This window comes from Pinus tabuliformis, chromosome 6 (genome assembly GCF_031772625.1).
Source record: "Pinus tabuliformis cultivar Carrire ecotype Pingquan chromosome 6, CPIR1, whole genome shotgun sequence".
NCBI lineage: Eukaryota > Viridiplantae > Streptophyta > Pinopsida > Pinales > Pinaceae > Pinus > Pinus tabuliformis.
Window position 1 is genome coordinate 1,607,370,438 of NC_142292.1, and position 18,142 is coordinate 1,607,388,579.

At 39.1% G+C, this 18,142-nt stretch overlaps 1 protein-coding gene across 4 annotated transcripts; it reads left to right on the forward strand.

Moving 5' to 3' along the window:
- Positions 1 to 627: 627 nt before the first annotated feature.
- Positions 628 to 13,502, forward strand: LOC149265027 (ran-binding protein 1 homolog c-like). 4 transcript variants are annotated; one of them, XM_089429080.1, is made up of 5 exons: positions 628 to 1,005; positions 2,129 to 2,280; positions 2,442 to 2,567; positions 12,846 to 12,938; positions 13,111 to 13,331. In XM_089429080.1, the coding sequence occupies exons 1-4, from the start codon at positions 830 to 832 to the stop codon at positions 12,911 to 12,913; spliced, it is 522 nt and encodes a 173-aa protein (XP_089285206.1). In that variant the 5' UTR covers positions 628 to 829; the 3' UTR covers positions 12,914 to 12,938; positions 13,111 to 13,331. The 4 variants fall into 4 exon arrangements, with proteins under 4 accessions (XP_089285206.1, XP_089285212.1, XP_089285219.1 ...); XM_089429086.1 differs by lacking the exon at positions 13,111 to 13,331 and adding an exon at positions 12,666 to 12,752; XM_089429093.1 differs by lacking the exon at positions 12,846 to 12,938 and having other exon boundaries at positions 13,111 to 13,369.
- Positions 13,503 to 18,142: the final 4,640 nt, after the last annotated feature.

The following is an 18,142-nucleotide window of genomic DNA, read 5'->3' on the forward strand; positions in this document are numbered from 1 at the left end:
GGAATGATGGACAAACATGGCCGTAACCATACTAGGCTGTAGAGTGAGCTTGGCATATTCATATTATTTTCATCCTCAACATCGAGGATTGTGTAAAGCTCAGTGGAAGATGCCCCTTAGAATAGTTTTGATGCCCCCAAAATGACTTCCATTCTCAACCCCTCCCCATGACATTTGAACTTAAGACCTCGTAACAACTAAACCCCATACAAACCAACTACCCTACAACTTATCATGGATCAACCACAACAATACTTATTATAATAATTTAAAACCAATATTTCTAATTACTTTTCCATATTTATCTCATTTACAAACCCCTCAACCCCATCCCATTATTATTACAATAAACACAATAATATATCACCGAGGAAAGAGTTCAAAATTGCGAAAACAAAAAACGCACAACAACCTCTGGTCCCAACATGACAACATGAATGAAGTAGGCCTCTCATGTTGGAGATGATTTAGGGGTTATTCCATGGCCTTCTCTCCCTTTGAAACCCCCCAACCATCCCTGTAATAATTTATTATATTATCTTTAACGATGCTACTTTTACTCTCAATCTTTAACAGCTACCGGCCTTCCCTCTTCAAAACCCTTATATAGAGTGTTTTCTCTCCATCGACCTCAAAAACCCTTATATAGAGAGTTTTCTCTCCGTCGACCTCTTTGCCCTTTGCCTTCGAAGCATTTTTGCACAGTTAAATCCTTTGTCCAAAATCCTCGGGGTTTCGCATTCGTGTCTGATATTGGGCGAGTTTCTGGCATATTTTGGATCCATCGATTTCATTCGAGCCCTCCCTCTGTGCACTATCTGGTATTGGGATGGCTGGAACTCAGGAGGATCCTGTTCTTACACGGGCAGTAGATGACGATTCGAGAGAGAACGAGGATGATGCCGGAAAGGAAGAGGACACTGGAGCTCAGGTTGCACCCATTGTTAAGCTTGAGGAGGTTACTGTCACCACGGGCGAAGAAGAGGAGGATGTCCTTCTTGACATGTAAATTTCTTAATCCATGGCTATTTCATGATTTTGTTTTCTCAGTTGAAAGTTGTTTTCATGGCCTCTTCGGTGGCCCTTTTCCTGTGCACATAAATGGGACCTTGACTATAAGGAAGATGCATTTGGGCAGTTATTTACTTCTAATTTTTCTCCTTTTTAGTAAGATCTGTTTTTATCGGGTTCTCGATGTTTTGTTCGCCTGTTGATGATGATCGGATTTGTCATTTCAACGGGGTGCTGAAGAAACTCTATGGTAGATGCATTTAGCGGGCTATGGTTTGTTTTATCGGGTAATTAGGGTTTTGCTTTTCTGTGTATTTTGTGAGTTTCTTGTTGTTTTGATGTCCCATTGATATTTTGATCAGCATTTTTTGATCTCATTATGGTCTGTAATAATTGTTTTCCTATGTTGATAGGCTGCCGATGAAGATTTTTTCGGGGATGCATTTGATGGTTTATTTGTTATCATTGGGGGTTTTGTATTTTGACGAGTCTTTTTATATTTTGTTGAACTATAGGCCATCCTTTTTTCAATGTCTTTGAAGAATCTATGATGGTTTCTCTGTTATTCTGGTTTAGTGGGGGGTGTGATGGTCATTTGTTATTGTTAAGCATACGGGGTTTCGTATTTTTTGGTTTTTGGATTAGCCATTGAATACTGAATTGGGCCTATTTGATAATCTGTCTTTTGGTTATTGGCATTAGGGTGATTTGTCTTTTTATGTTGTGAGGTGGTATGATTCAGGCATATGTCTGTTTTGGTCTTCTGTCAACTGTTTTCGTTGACTTTCTATGATGTTTTGAACAGGCTGTTGATCATTTCTGTACTTTATGGGGATGTATGGGATGAGCATTCTTTTGTTATTAAATAGTTGATGATTTGTATTCTTACATGTTTGATGTTATTATTGAGCTTTTTTGTGGGATCCTTTTCGGTAATGTTAAGGAATATCTCCTGTGTTTTTAATAGGTCGTTGGTAATTTATCTTTGAATGCATTTGATATGGTGGGATATTGCGGACGTTACTTCTAATGGATGCCATGGGCTCTTAAAATGATCCTAATGCAGTTTCATTGTTTATTAATATTCCCATTCTTTTTTATATGTTTGACCCTGCAGGAAGGCGAAGCTGTACAGGTTTGACAAGGATGGGAATCAATGGAAGGAGCGTGGTGTAGGAACAGTAAAGTTTCTTAAGCACAAGGATACTACAAAGGTTCGGCTGGTCATGAGGCAATCCAAGACATTGAAAATATGTGCAAACCATTTAAGTATGTAAATTTGTTTGTTTGTTTTTTTTTTTTGTGTAATTTCCCCCCTGAGATTGTAATAGCTTATCTTACGTCCAAGTTTTAAGAGGCTTTCTGTGCCGAGAATTTGTGTTGATCCTTATTATCTGGATTATATTGTTTTTTTTTTTTTTGCCTTGCAGTTCATTCCCCAATGTCACTTCAGGAGCACGCAGGTAGTGATAAAACTTGGGTCTGGCATGCAACTGATTTCTCAGATGGGGAACTGAAGGAAGAACTCTTCTGCATTCGTCTTGGCTCTGTAGACAGTGAGCACTGTTCTTAGACTCTTCTAATCCTTGTTATGATCTTTTCTTTCTGTCTTGTATTTTTCTTTGATAAAATCAATGTTTGAGTACCTATATTCTTGGATCATTTCATTGAAGGGTTGATTTTGCATATGTTCTTAGGATGCTTTTGTGCAGATTATAGTGGGTTGGTAAGGGATCCCCCTCCCCAAACACCCTATCAGCATAGTTAAGACTTGAGTTTAGGGTGGCTTTAATTATCTCTGGTAATAGCAAATGATACGGAGGATTGTGCATAACCCACCCCCTTTTTGATTCCAATAAGCAGAGGTGGTCACTATGGTAATCCGATTTCAATTTGTAGTTAGAAAATGGGGTCACAACTTTCCATATTTTTTGTTTTGTTTTGTCTTTTTACATCAAACAATAGTATATTTATTAGAACCATAGTCAACTAAACAAACAGGAAACAATTTATTTGACAGGTGGAAGAAGTGATAGGCTTAGAGCAATTGAATTGTAGGCCATGCTTCTTGACAAATTGATGAACAGATGTCTCCTTACTTGAGATTTAGGTTGGCACCATGGCACCATCCTGTCCATCATTATACACTAATCTTGTCATTATCTTCTTCACTGTGAATGACTGGCCTGTTCCCTGCAAATAGATCTGGGCATAGAGGAGCCAATCCAAGAACAGTAATCTCTAGCACAAGACAATATTAATGATCTAAATACCTAATCCTGAAGCTTGAGTTTGATTTTTCTCTACTGGTTCTGAATCTCTGATTGAGAATCTCCCACTCGTCATTATCAAACCTTCTCCTTCATCATTGGCATCAGCTGCACTGCTGAGGTACTTTGGTTGGTTGTCATTGGACTTGAGAGCTTGAAGTTTCAAATGATTATAGTAACAGACAGCCAGAAAAGCCAGTCCACACCCACTCAAGTTTATGACTGTAACCTTTTCATTTATTACAGACAAAGATTATGTTATGAGCAGCCAGTCCTTGACAAGACCAGCAACATTCATAGTCAAGGCTGAAGTCTTTCCTATCAGAAGAAACACTGCAAGATTAAGAGCCAAGGCACAAGCAGAAATGTCATGTAATCCAAATCAAAGGAAGAGACCCTGATTATCAGAAATGGGTATTCTACTAAGGCCCAGGGGGTGCTGAGAAAAACAAGGCAACAAGGAGCAACAAAGATGTGATGGGATTCAACTTAATCCCTTTTGATGTTCGTGGAATTTGTATGAGAACCAATTGGGTAGTCTCACATGCAACTGCACTTAACTGGAGAATCACCTCCCATGCATTCATCTTGGCCTCCCCATAAGCTGAAATAGTAACTCCAATGGATATGGCCAACATATTGGCCTCGGGCTCACCATTATAAGCTTCTTTCTTCAGGGAAACCACAATCAAATACACAACAATGGGAATTAGAGCTTTCAGCATTTGAAATAATGATACTGAGAGGAAAACATAGGCAGAATTTGAAAACCAGAGACCCAAAGAATACACTTATCAATACTATGGGTTCAACGAGCTTGAAGACTCTTACAATAGCAACAACCAGTGTTGAGTAGAAGCCCATGTGAATCATGGTGGGACTGATCACACTAAAGTTGTCAAGCAATGGCAACTCCAATGGATATGGCTAACATATTGGCCATGGCCTCACCTTTATAAGATTCTTTCTTCAGGGGAACTGCAATCGAATGCATATCAAATGGGCACAAGAGCTTTCAACATTTGAAATATCGATACTTTGAGAGACATGCACCAAGGGCTGCATCATTTAGGATTTGTACTCAGTTTAGGTGTCATATTCAAGGGGAAGTTGTTATGCTTTCCACCACTTCATAGATTGTTAGAGTGATGAAACAAAAGAGGCTCCCTCTTGAGGCTAGATTATGTCATTCATATCAGCTGTGTTGTTGATGTCCTAGCTCAGCCAGGTCTTGCCAAAACTCTGTTGAGGTTCAAAATTTATTATAAACTGAAATGTCTTCACAAGAATTGACCTCATAAAATGCCATAATCACAAGATATGCCATACATGGCTGTGATTATGGCTCGCAAGACCCTTAGACTTTGAGCAATGAGGCTCGCAACATCACTTATGATTATGCACTCTACAATTCTGTGACCAGCTGAATGTCAAGCAATTGAACCGCGATTTAAATCCTATTTTGTCAGCAATAAGTACTATACTTTGTCTTTATTTAGTGTAGAGAACCAAGCACTTATTCTGCTCATCTATAGAAGGGACAATGGTTGTTTGCCTATGAGGTATAAGGAAATCCTATCAGATGTTTTGTATTTTCGTATGGAATTGAATCATACTCCTGCACACTGTAACATTCATATATATCAACCTGTAGAGGCTTTAATAACACCTGGTATTCTGGTTAGTGATTTTATTGGACCTCATGTGCATATCCTACATGCACAGGATGGACTATTCATATGTTACAGGGTATTATTCTTATTATTTAGGGTGCACATCTTCAGGTGCTCAAGAACGATTACTAGAACAGTCAGTTAATTCTGCAATTTAAAGGATGAAAAAGGAGGTTATAGGAGTCTAGTTTTGGTTCTCATCCACAATGTCACACTAGTCTGCCTGGGCATGGTTCTCATGGTTTAATAGTGACTTGAGGAGTCATAATACCACAGATCACTAAACACGAACAGCTAAGGTAGCCCAAGGACAATAGCCATCTTTACACATTAATTAACAGGTCTTACATTAATTATCCTAGGGGGTTTTAATACTTCCAAATGCTTAAAAAACAGTTAGCAGAGCATTCACATTACACATTCCAGCAATCTTTTCTATAAACCAACCAAATGCAGTCAGGAGAGCCCTCCTTTTAAACTATACAACCTTATTGTTAGTATGATCAACCTTATTTTAATATATAGTGTGACAAACCGTATGTGACAGGCAGGTGGAAAACTTTTCTCGCAATTGACTAAGCGACGTCCTGCGAGCCAGACTTGAGACGGAAACCCTCGTCAGAAGTATATGCTTGGCTCTTTTCCAAACAAATGAAGAGTCAATGAGGTTTTGTGTAATCACTTCTGGTATCGTATTGGGTTAACCCACCCCCTTTTTGATTCCAATAAGCAGAGGTGGTCACTATGGTAATCCGATTTCAATTTGTAGTTAGAAAATGGGGTCACAACTTTCCATATTTTTTGTTTTGTTTTGTCTATTTACATCAAACAATAGTATATTTATTAGAACCATAGTCAACTAAACAAACAGGAAACAATTTATTTGACAGGTGGAAGAAGTGATAGGCTTAGAGCAATTGAATTGTAGGCCATGCTTCTTGACAAATTGATGAACAGATGTCTCCTTACTTGAGATTTAGGTTGGCACCATGGCACCATCCTGTCCATCATTATACACTAATCTTGTCATTATCTTCTTCACTGTGAATGACTGGCCTGTTCCCTGCAAATAGCACCAATTCACTCTCTACCCATAGCTTGTAGTTGGGAACATCTACCTAGGACAATATCAAATTCACTCTCTACCCATAGCTATGGGTAGAGACCACATCGCTAGACAAAAGCAACAATTGTAATACAAATGTATGTGGTGTTTCTATTTGAGATAACAAAACACTAGAGAATCCCAAGAGTTTTCAATCAAGCCAACTCAAATCATTAGTAGGAGATTCATCCTCCAAGACCCAATGAAAGACTAGATCAACCTTATCAAATAAAATTGGATCTAGATCCTTTGCCTGCAATTGTTTTGTGAGCATCCAAATGTTGTAGTTGATGAAGACCAACTTCCCCAGTTGCTCATGCTCCAACATACTGCACTTTTTGCTCATATCCCTGTGCAAAACCCATTTTTTATAACAAACAACAAACCCCTTCAACGTCATTTGCATATAGGATTTTATATCAGCTGGGGAGAGAACTATGTTTTTGTCTTTTATAACAATCTCAAGATCACTCTCCATGAATTCAAAGACAATATGTAAATTCTGTTTGTGTGGATATGCATCTATTAGTTGAATTATACTTGGATGCGAAAGCTCCTTCAATAATTTGATTTCTCTTAAAGCAGTTACATTAACACCTTCTTTGGCTTTACCCAGATGGATTTTCTTTACTGCCACAGTTTTGTTTGTCACAGTCTTTCAAAACAGTTTTAATCCAGAACTGGTTGTCTTTTTTTCTAGTTCTTGATATTTGTATGGGTTCCATAGGGTGGCAAGGCCTCTTGAGTCCCCTCTCGCACTGACTATTGCACCTTTGCTGCTGGCCCAACAAATTTGCTTGGCTTTTTCAAATTCATTTGCATCCATCTTTGTTTCATGAAGGAATAAAATGCCTGCTTTCTCAGTCCTTATTATATCCTTTACTGCCAGGGTTTTGATGGTGTTCCCCAAACCTCTTATATTCGAAGAAATTATTTTCATTGAGAGGTGCGCAGAGATGCTTCCTTCTCCTTGTCCCTGTATTTCATTGATTCCTTTCTGGCATTCTGCTGGTTTTTTGTGTTGCTGTTCTAATGTTTTCTGCTTGCCTAATATTTTCTCAATGGCAGTGGCGTCATCTCTTTTCTCCTTGTGAGGTTTTCTTCCCATTTTTTTGAATCCCTTTTCAACATGCTCAAGATGTTCCCCATCAGCCCAGGAGTCTGATTTCTTCTACTTGCAGGAGGCGTTGATGTTCCTATTAGGATGAGGAACAGGAGACCCTTCGTTGTTAAGAGGTTCAACTAGCGAGGTCTTCTCAATGAGAGATGAGTTAGCAGGGTCATGGGGTGAGGGGGCTGTGTTGTCCACTGAAGGTTTTTCTTTTTTATTGGAGAGGAAGATATGACAGGAGAGGTGTAAAGACTAACTAAATCAGCAGGAGGGTCATCTGCTTCAGGGCAAACAGATTCTGTTGTTTGGTTACCATGTCAGGAAGGGTAGTGAAAGGGTCAAAAGGGTTAGAAGGAGTGGTAGTTACAACCTCTTTCCTGAACGAAGATCCAGCTTTGACATGCCTTGCACATGTTTTCTTAGGGACATGACATTCTCCCGAGGGACTTACAACAGAGGTTTTGGACTTGCAATCATTGGCAAAGCGACCATATTCGTGACAAAGCTTGCACTTGTAATGGATCTGTTGATAATCCAGAGTCTGCTCATGGATTCAGTCTCCATTTTTGAGGATTATTTTCTCTGGAAGAGCTTGTTCTAGATCAACTTCAACACAAATACAAGGACAAACATATTGTTTATGCTTCAGTTCAGAACTATCTAGAAACTTTCCAAGAGAGTTTCCTATGTAGATGGGGCTGTCAGTCTCCCAGCAAGGAAGAGGAAGACAAGGAAGTCAGACCCAGATAGGGTAAGGGTTGTGACTCGAATTTTTTCTGAAGGAAGCTCCGTGGTAGGAGCATTATCAGCTTTCTTTACAAATTTTGAGGAGAGGGAGGAACTGGTTTTGACTTTTTACCCCAACCACTAATTAAGGTGCTGAAAGCTGAGTCTGCTTGGAAACCTCCAGAACCCGATGATATTTCTTCTAACGTTGTTGGGTTATTCGATTGTGTATCTCGTACAAAGCGAGGAAGACAAGATTCGATTTTTTGAAGTGCGGGAGCAGTTGCAGAGCCCTTGGAGACAAAGCTTGAAAAAATTGAAATAGAGGCCTGTGTAGATAGTTAATCATTGAAATTTCTTAGTTTTATTGGCCGATCAGATGATTTGGCAGTGGACTGGATCTGTTTTTCCTTGTATTGTTGGTGAGATTTGTATATCTGGGAGAAGTGGTTGCTGATTTGGTGATTCAAGAAGAAATTGATAGATTTCTGAGTGTTTTGCCACAGAGATTGGGTAGATTAATCAGAAATCCATATTCATGTGTTTCACTGTTGATTTTGTGTAGATTTATCAAAATCTGTGGGATTTTTGACTGTTTAAGAGCAGATTTTTGGAAATGTTTGTGTTTTGTTCTTGTTTGAGGGCAATTTTTTCACAAATCTATGTGATACGTGGCTGCCTACTGGTGTTGAGAGCCCATATACAATGGTTTGTCCTCAAGATTGTAGAGTGAGGGAGGGAGGAAAGTCTATTTTGAATTTTCAGCATTTTACTATGTTTCAGTGTCTATTTCTGCATTTATGACCTGTATCACTGGCCTTTTTACCCAACATCATGTTGTAAGGTAGCCATGGAATTTTTGGCAAATGCTACATGCATGTGTAAGCAACATATGTTTGTCATATTTGAGTAGAGGTGCTTGGTTGATATTGTCCTAGGTAGATGTTCCCAACTGCAAATAGCACCAATTCCATTTCCTGAGGCATCACATTCCAAAATAAAGGTTTTTGTGAATTTTGGCATAGCTAAGGCCAGTGCTTGGCACATTACCTCTTTAAGATGTTCAAAGGACTTCATTGCTTCTGGAGTCCATGAAAATGCATCTTTCTTCAATAATGTTGTTACAAGTGCTTCTATTCTCCCATAATTCTTAACAAACCTGCAATAATACCCTGTCAACCCGAGAAATTCTCGAAAGCTTGAGTTTGATTTTTCTCTACTGATTCTGAATCTCTGATTGAGAATCTCCCACTCGTCATTATCAAACCTTCTCCTTCATCATTGGCATCAGCTGCACTGCTGAGGTACTTTGGTTGGTTGTCATTGGACTTGAGAGCTTGAAGTTTCAAATGATTCTAGTAACAGACAGCCAGAAAAGCCAGTCCACACCCACTCAAGTTTATGACTGTAACCTTTTCATTTATTACAGACAAAGATTATGTTATGAGCAGCCAGTCCTTGACAAGACCAGCAACATTCATAGTCAAGGATGAAGTCTTTCCTATCAGAAGAAACACTGCAAGATTAAGAGCTAAGGCACAAGCAGAAATGTCATGTAATCCAAATCAAAGGAAGAGACCCTGATTATCAGAAATGGGTATTCTACTAAGGCCCAGGGGGTGCTGAGAAAAACAAGGCAACAAGGAGCAACAAAGATGTGATGGGATTCAACTTAATCCCTTTTTATGTTCGTGGAATTTGTATGAGAACCAATTGGGTAGTCTCACATGCAACTGCACTTAACTGGAGAATCACCTCCCATGCATTCATCTTGGCCTCCCCATAAGCTGAAATAGTAACTCCAATGGATATGGCCAACATATTGGCCTCGGGCTCACCTTTATAAGCTTCTTTCTTCAGGGAAACCACAATCAAATACACAACAATGGGAATTAGAGCTTTCAGCATTTGAAATAATGATACTGAGAGGAAAACATAGGCAGAATTTGAAAACCAGAGACCCAAAGAATACACTTATCAATACTATGGGTTCAATGAGCTTGAAGACTCTTACAATAGCAACAGCCAGTGTTGAGTAGAAGCCCATGTGAATCATGGTGGGACTGATCACACTAAAGTTGTCAAGCAATGGCAACTCCAATGGATATGGCTAACATATTGGCCATGGCCTCACCTTTATAAGATTCTTTCTTCAGGGGAACTGCAATCAAATGCATATCAAATGGGCACAAGAGCTTTCAACATTTGAAATATCGATACTTTGAGAGACATGCACCAAGGGCTGCATCATTTAGGATTTGTACTCAGTTTAGGTGTCATATTCAAGGGGAAGTTGTTATGCTTTCCACCACTTCATAGATTGTTAGAGTGATGAAACAAAAGAGGCTCCCTCTTGAGGCTAGATTATGTCATTCATATCAGTTGTGTTGTTGATGTCCTAGCTCAGCCAGGTCTTGCCAAAACTCTGTTGAGGTTCAAAATTTATTATAAACTGAAATGTCTTCACAAGAATTGACCTCATAAAATGCCATAATAACAAGATATGCCATACATGGCTGTGATTATGGCTCGCAAGACCCTTAGACTTTGAACAATGAGGCTCGCAACATCACTTATGATTATGCACTCTACAATTCTGTGACCAGCTGAATGTCAAGCAATTGAACCGCGATTTAAATCCTATTTTGTTAGCAATAAGTACTATACTTTGTCTTTATTTAGTGTAGAGAACCAAGCACTTATTCTGCTCATCTATAGAAGGGACAATGGTTGTTTGCCTATGAGGTATAAGGAAATCCTATCAGATGTTTTGTATTTTCGTATGGAATTGAATCATACTCCTGCACACTGTAACATTCATATATATCAACCTGTAGAGGCTTTAATAACACCTGGTATTCTGGTTAGTGATTTTATTGGACCTCATGTGCATATCCTACATGCACAGGATGGACTATTCATATGTTACAGGGTATTATTCTTATTATTTAGGGTGCACATCTTCAGGTGCTCAAGAACGATTACTAGAACAGTCAGTTAATTCTGCAATTTAAAGGATGAAAAAGGAGGTTATAGGAGTCTAGTTTTGGTTCTCATCCACAACGTCACACTAGTCTGCTTGGGCATGGTTCTCATGGTTTAATAGTGACTTGAGGAGTCATAATACCACAGATCACTAAACACGAACAGCTAAGGTAGCCCAAGGACAATAGCCATCTTTACACATTAATTAACAGGTCTTACATTAATTATCCTAGGGGGTTTTAATACTTCCAAATGCTTAAAAAACAGTTAGCAGAGCATTCACATTACACATTCCAGCAATCTTTTCTATAAACCAACCAAATGCAGTCAGGAGAGCCCTCCTTTTAAACTATACAACCTTATTGTTAGTATGATCAACCTTATTTTAATATATAGTGTGACAAACCGTATGTGACAGGCAGGTGGAAAACTTTTCTCGCAATTGACTAAGCGACGTCCTGCGAGCCAGACTTGAGACGGAAACCCTCGTCAGAAGTATATGCTTGGCTCTTTTCCAAACAAATGAAGAGTCAATGAGGTTTTGTGTAATCACTTCTGGTATCGTATTGGGTTATTGTTAGAAGCGATAATTGGATTCGGATTCTCATCGAGTGAGTTGTTCTGCTTTCTCAATTTGAGAGGGTTTGTTTGGAGGGAAAAACAAAAGAGGACATACAAGAATATTGAGGGGAAAGATGCAGAGGAAGAGGATTGAGAACATCGCCAGCAGGCAGGCTACATTTTCCAAACGTAGGTGGATTGCTGAAGAAAGCTTACGAGCTCTCGGTGCTCTGCACTGCAGAAGTTGAACTTGTGATTTTCTCCCCAGCAGGAAAGCTCTATGAACTGTTTTTTAGTGCAAATCCTACTATTTTGATTCTAATAATCATGGCTATGCAAACCTCATGAGATTCTTACTAATAACCCCGGTGGTGCAAGCCCTAGTAAGCTCGATGTTGAAAAACTTAGTGTAAAACCTCCAAATCGTTGGTTTTGTTGTAGTGCTTATTGGAGAGTATATAAAAAATTTCACACCTTTTTATGAGATATGGGAGGAAAACATGTTAAATTTTTTTAATAAATATAAAATTTCCAAAATGATGCTAGTTACGTGTGATTCTTTTTTCATTGTTTGTGATTATGAAAAATGAAACTCAATGTTTTTTCATTAGTGCACACATATTTCATTATATAATTGCATATAGAAAAATCATTCCAGAGCCGATAACAATAAAAGTGAAGAATTTATGGTCCAACGTTATATTTAAGGGAGATGTTTAAGGATGACGTTTGAATTTTGTTTTTCATTTTAAGACATTTGGAGCAAATATTAGGAAGGACTTTGAGAAAGGATTGTCCTTGATTTTCGAAAATGGAGTTGTTCCTTTCCAGCCATATGCCCCAAGTGACCATCAAAGGGAGAGCTCATATGTTTTTTGGATGTTTTCTTTATAGCCATTTTTTTACACATATCCATAGAGTCCCCATGCCATTGATGTGAATTACTTGTTCGGTTTTTTTTAACCAAAATTTTTAACCAAACAAGAAAAATTAAAAAAATGCCTCAAGATCGAAGACTGAAACAAAGACCTATTGACATACCTTTTAAAGTATGGAAAGAACTTGTAAAATCATATGAGAAGTTGGATGCACAAAGAAAAGCCGGCAATGAGAGCATTCAGGTATTGAATTTTTCATTGAACATTATTTAGAATGTATTAATACTTATAAGTATCTTAGACATGTATTTGTGTGAAAATAAATTGAATTGGTTTATGTTTAAGGACAAGGCATCCAAGGCGAGGTTAACCAAGACAAAAGTCACTCATCGTAGTGGCCAGAAAGGTTTAAAAGCACTGATAACAACCTTTGTAAGTATATTAAACATGTGATATTTTTTTAATAAATTTTGTACTAGAAGAAAGTCATTGCTATCTAATTTCTCCCTATTTACTGATTGATAGGAACTAAAATATGGAAGACCTCCAAATCATTTGGAAAAGGAGGTGCTGCAGCAAAAGAGATGGGTTGAATTTGTTGATTGGATGGACTCTATGGTATGTAATCTTAGTTGGATTTCCAATATACTTTTAAACCATATTTTCATTTTATTTTTTAGTACTATTAGATATTATATCTTACCTCATTTTATGGTTAACATTGTATAACAAAAACATGCGTTGTGTTATGTAATTAATACTAACATGTAATATTGATTTTTTTTGTCAGAATGCTATAGGTAATGATTGCCAAGACGATGATCCAAATTATGTTCAACATATATCAGGAGATGATGAGGATGAGGATGAGGATGATGGTGGTGAAGGAGGAGATGATGATGATAGTTGCGGTGTTGGTGATGATGTGGATCAGAGTAATGAGGATGGTCAAGATGATCATGAGGATGATCTTGGTGGTGGTAGCTAGGCATGCACATGCATTGTTTTTTATGAAGAAATTATTGTGTAGAATGACATTGCTATGTTTAGATGGGTGTTGTGAATTTACCCTATATCAATGAGACATTTTGATTTTGTAATCATACGATGAGTTTGATTTATGTATGTTGTTAATTTATCGTAGAATAACGATATTCATGAAATATTTTGATTTGTTAATCATATTTGAATTTTACTTGTTTTGATTAAAAATAATACTGATTTTATTAGTATTATGTTGCTATTTTATACATGTTTTGAAAATTGTTAATGACACATTGTTATTTTTTTGGATGGATGTTGTCAATTTCTCTTAAATTTCTTTACAAATGATTTTGAATTGTGATATCTGCTTTAATGATATTTAGAAACTATCATATATTTTACTATGAATCTATAAAGGGGGTCATATATGTAAAGAAAAATATACTCTATATAAGAAGTCAAATGCGGATGTAACCATGGATGCAAAATTGAAAGTAAAATTGGATGTTAAACTAGGAATTAATACAAAATGCAAACAATTGACATACAAAGTGTTTTAAATTAGAAGTGAAAAATTGTGCAATAGTTGACACAAAGAAGGGAACAAAACATGGCATACAAAAGGATATCAAATTGGGCAAAAACAAGGACACATAAATGGGCACCAAATTAGATGCAAAAAAAGACAACAACTACATGTAAAATAAGATGCAAAGTTGAGCGTTAAAAAGAAGCAAAAAACGTTACAAATTAATATGCCAAATGATGATGCAAATAATGGTGTAAATTTGGGATGCAAACTTGGGTGCAAAAAAGGAAAAAAAAAAGATGTAAGAAAAGACATAAAACAAGATGCAAAATGGGGCTGAAAAAAGGTGAAACCAAGGATGTCATATTGGATGTAAAAAATGATTCCTAATCACATGCAAATTTAGGCTCGAACTCAGACACAAAATTATATGCAAATGTGGACACAAAATGAGGCAAAAAAAGATGCAAATTTGGATGGTGAAAACGATGTAAAACTAGACACCAAAAAAATGCAAAATTGGATGAAAAAGTCTGTGTAAATAATGGTGCAACATTCGACACAAGTAGACACAAAAAAATGGTGCAAAAAGGGGCATAAAATAGCTTAAAATTGGATGCAAAACTTGGTGCAAAAACAAATACAAAAGTAGACGTAAAAAATGGCTCTAAATTGAATGTACCATTAGACACAAAATAAGATGCAAAGGTGGACACAACACATGACTCAACATAAGATGCAAATATAAATGCAAATTTGGATGCTTAAAATTATGTAACATTAGATGCAAGAGATGGTGTTAAAAATGATGCAAAATTGGATGAAACAAATGACGCAAAATATGGTGCAAAATGAGATGGGAAAAATGGAGACAAATCAAACGTAAATGTGGATGTAAAAAATGGTCCAAAAAAAGATGCAAAAATGGGCACAAAAATGGATGCAAAATTTGGTGCTAAATCAAATTCAACACATGGTGCAAAGATAGGCACCAAAGCTGGTGCAAAAATAGAAGCAAAAACTAGTGTAAGACTAGATACAAAACCTGGCGTAAGACTAGATGCAAAAACTAACACAAAATGGATGCATAAAAAGACGTTAAATTGGATTCAAAATACAGTGTAAACTTGATGCAAATGATGGTGCAAAAATGGAAGCAAAGAATGACACAAAATAGGAAGCAAAAGAGAATGAAAAATAGATGCAAAAAATGACACAAAACTAGAAGCAAAACCTGTCATAAAATAAGATGCAAACCTTGGTTCAAAATTTGACGCAAAAAATGATGCATAGTTTGGTGTAAAAAATGATGCAAAATCTAGCGTGAAAAAGGATGCAAAATCAGGTGCAAAAAAGGACGCTTTAAAAATTGTACAATAGAGCCAGATTTAGCGCCAGGTTGCTCATCACAATTACAAAAAAAATGCACTAAAATCTGGCGCAAAATCTGGCGCAAATCGCTGGTTTTGTTGTAGTGGATAAAAAGGGCAAGCAACCTGCAATATCGGTGCACGCATCGCCAAGGAGAACCCAACTGAAGCCCACCACACAGGAGAAGGGCAAAGCCATGAACTTAGAGCTAGAGGAGGAAGAACTCGAAGATATCCTGATGGATGATGAGGACATGGGAGTTGATGTGGAGGAAGTTGAAGCCCAGGGTGTTGAACCTATCACTCGGCTGCCTGAGTATGTCCCTTCGTGCAAGGACAAGACCAAGGTGCCGAAAGATATTGATGAGGGAAAGACCCCCTTGCAAACCCCTTTGCTGCCAGATGAGATTATTTTTGAAGGACTGCGCTTGGCGCAACTGCCGCTGCTAAAACTTAAGGACTGGGACTTGGCTGATCACGAGAAGTTTCCATACCTGGTGATTGAGCATCTGATGTGCTGCATCATCGAAACAAACATCGGAATGATTGCGGAGGTGGCTCAAAGAAGTAGACAGGGTAGAGTTACTCAACCTGCTTTGGGTGCCGCACTATAACCGCACCCTGGTTACAATATTGGTCATCAAGCAGCTGCTATGCTTGGTGCATGATGGGTGTCTATGGCTGGAGGAGCCAATACCCATCACTGACAGGTTGATCCATAGGATCACGTGATTGCCTTACATAGGAGAGAATTCGGCCATGATATTTAGCGGAAAAGGTGGTGAGCAGGCCCTTGCGGAATCCATGAAAGAAAATTTTAAGCTGGTGAAGAAGTTGCGTGGATATGCCATATCCAGCAGCTGTGACCCTGCTGTAAAGGTAGATATGCAGATTTTAGCAGGGAAAGTAATGAGGAAGTGTCACACCAATGAGGTGCCAATGCCTGTCATCGTGCTAGCAGCCCAGTGCATCGAAGGAGTCCAGTTCAACTAGTTAGACTACCTTCGTGGAGAATTCCTAGCAAATTGTCATGAAGCACAGAAGCTCAGCAAGACATTCCACTACGCGTGGATTTTGCTGCCAATTGTGCTGATAGCATGGGAGCTGCTAGAGGATAGTCAATTCCCTTTGTTTGTGCTAGACCTATGAGAAGAAGTGAGGTACGCTTCGTTGTGGGTGACCAAGGAGGCACAGTGAGTCAAGGACAGTAAGATCTTCTGGATCTTGATGGAAATGAACATCTGCATGGCCATCAATCGCAAACTGTTATTGTTGCCTACGGTGTATGCCAACATGTAGGGCTATGTAGAATTTAAAGCAGACTTTCATCATGTATCCATCAAGGTGTAGAAGGACCCTGCGCAGAATTGGTATGACTTGCCTTACCTAGCAATGGATGATTCCATTGATGCAGTACTTGATCAATGGTCGGCAGAGTGGCGCACCACAACAGACTTGGTGGTGGGAGGAAGCAAGTCTGCTGCGCAGAGAAAGAAGGAGAAGGCCAAGCTAAAGATGACTGAGCTGGACGAAAAGAGAAAGAAGGAGGTCGCTAACAAGGCCCAGGTGGAGTAGGAGGCCGCACAGTAGACAACAAAGCAGACAAGTGGGACAGAGCGAGGCTCTGACAAAGGCGTAAGGTCGCTTTCACCTAGATAGAGGAGGAGATGGACAAAAAGATAGAACAACACGACGCAGACCCACAGGTGATGTCCGCCTGTATCAAGTGTCCAAGGGAGCAGGAGAAAGGAGGGCCTAGGAAGAAATCAAATGCTACCAAGACATCACTGGACCCAATCACGTTAACAGAGGCTGATCTGCACGACATCAGTGACACAGTGCAAGATGTCACCCCAGAGGGCCTCCAACAATTTGAGCAGTAGCAGCAAATAATCATTGGGGCTATCCATACAGGTTTGCAGGAGCTGCAGACCCGCGTGTCAAAAGCTGGCACGATGTCTACCAGCCTTGCTATCAAAACTTCAGAAGCTCTCGAGATGCTATGCACGAAGACCTCTAGCGCGATCGTGCTGCCTGATGGAGCACTGACCACATAGAATGAGGCAAACAGGCCCACTGACACCACCCTAAATGGAGTAGGGTTGAATCTACCAGCACTCTCGAGTGAAGCACTCCACCTCTTGCAAGATGGAGTGACTACAGAACTGAGGGCCCATGAGCACCACACCCTCCAGGTGATTAGTGAACAACGGATCAACAATGATCAGATGGCACTACAACAACACTCTACCATCATCATTGTGACCGAGGCGACCAATCAGAACAAGTGCATTATGCAGGTCGTCGAGGAATCATTCGGAATGGTCCCAGAGTTGGCCATTCATGAGGAGGAGTCAGTTGAAGTGCGCATCCAAAGTTGGCTACAGGGGTGTGCATCACACATATTGAGATGGCGAGGGTTCAGTTGGAGTTGAACCTACAGATCACAGAGTTACAGTTGAAGGCCCAACCTTCAACTCTTGTAAAAGCGAATGAACAGTGGGTTACTGTTGTCACCGAAGCAGTAGCGGTGGTGGGCAATGTAGTAGTAGACTGCACGCAACTTTTTGAGCAGTCATTCGAGGCCTTGACAAGATTGCAAGAGGACCCTAATGTACAGTGACTAGAGACATAAGCACATGAGAAACAACAACACTATGATGAGGTCAAGGGCATAACGCAAACCATCGACTGACAAAACGACTAGCAAATCTGCAGGAGGCCAAGCAGCTGAAAGAATAGGTGGATGGAGCACTAAACAAAGAAACAGTGCTAAAGGCACAACTAAAGCCCTGGCTGGATGAGGCTTACATGGTGACAGGATCTATTGAAGGATAGCTTGCGACTCTACAAGCCACTCAACAAAAGCTTCATGCTGACAGTTCAAGAGTAATGACTGAGCAGATGGTCAAAGATGCGAAGCAGGCGGCCGCACAGTG

Bases quoted from the DNA above. Each gene is read 5' to 3' on its own strand.
- LOC149265027 (XM_089429080.1), top strand. From the start codon at position 830: ATGGCTGGAACTCAGGAGGATCCTGTTCTTACACGGGCAGTAGATGAC. The intron at 1,006-2,128 runs GTAAATTTCTTA...TTGACCCTGCAG, and splicing joins GAGGATGTCCTTCTTGACAT to GAAGGCGAAGCTGTACAGGT. The intron at 2,281-2,441 runs GTATGTAAATTT...TTTGCCTTGCAG, and splicing joins AATATGTGCAAACCATTTAA to TTCATTCCCCAATGTCACTT.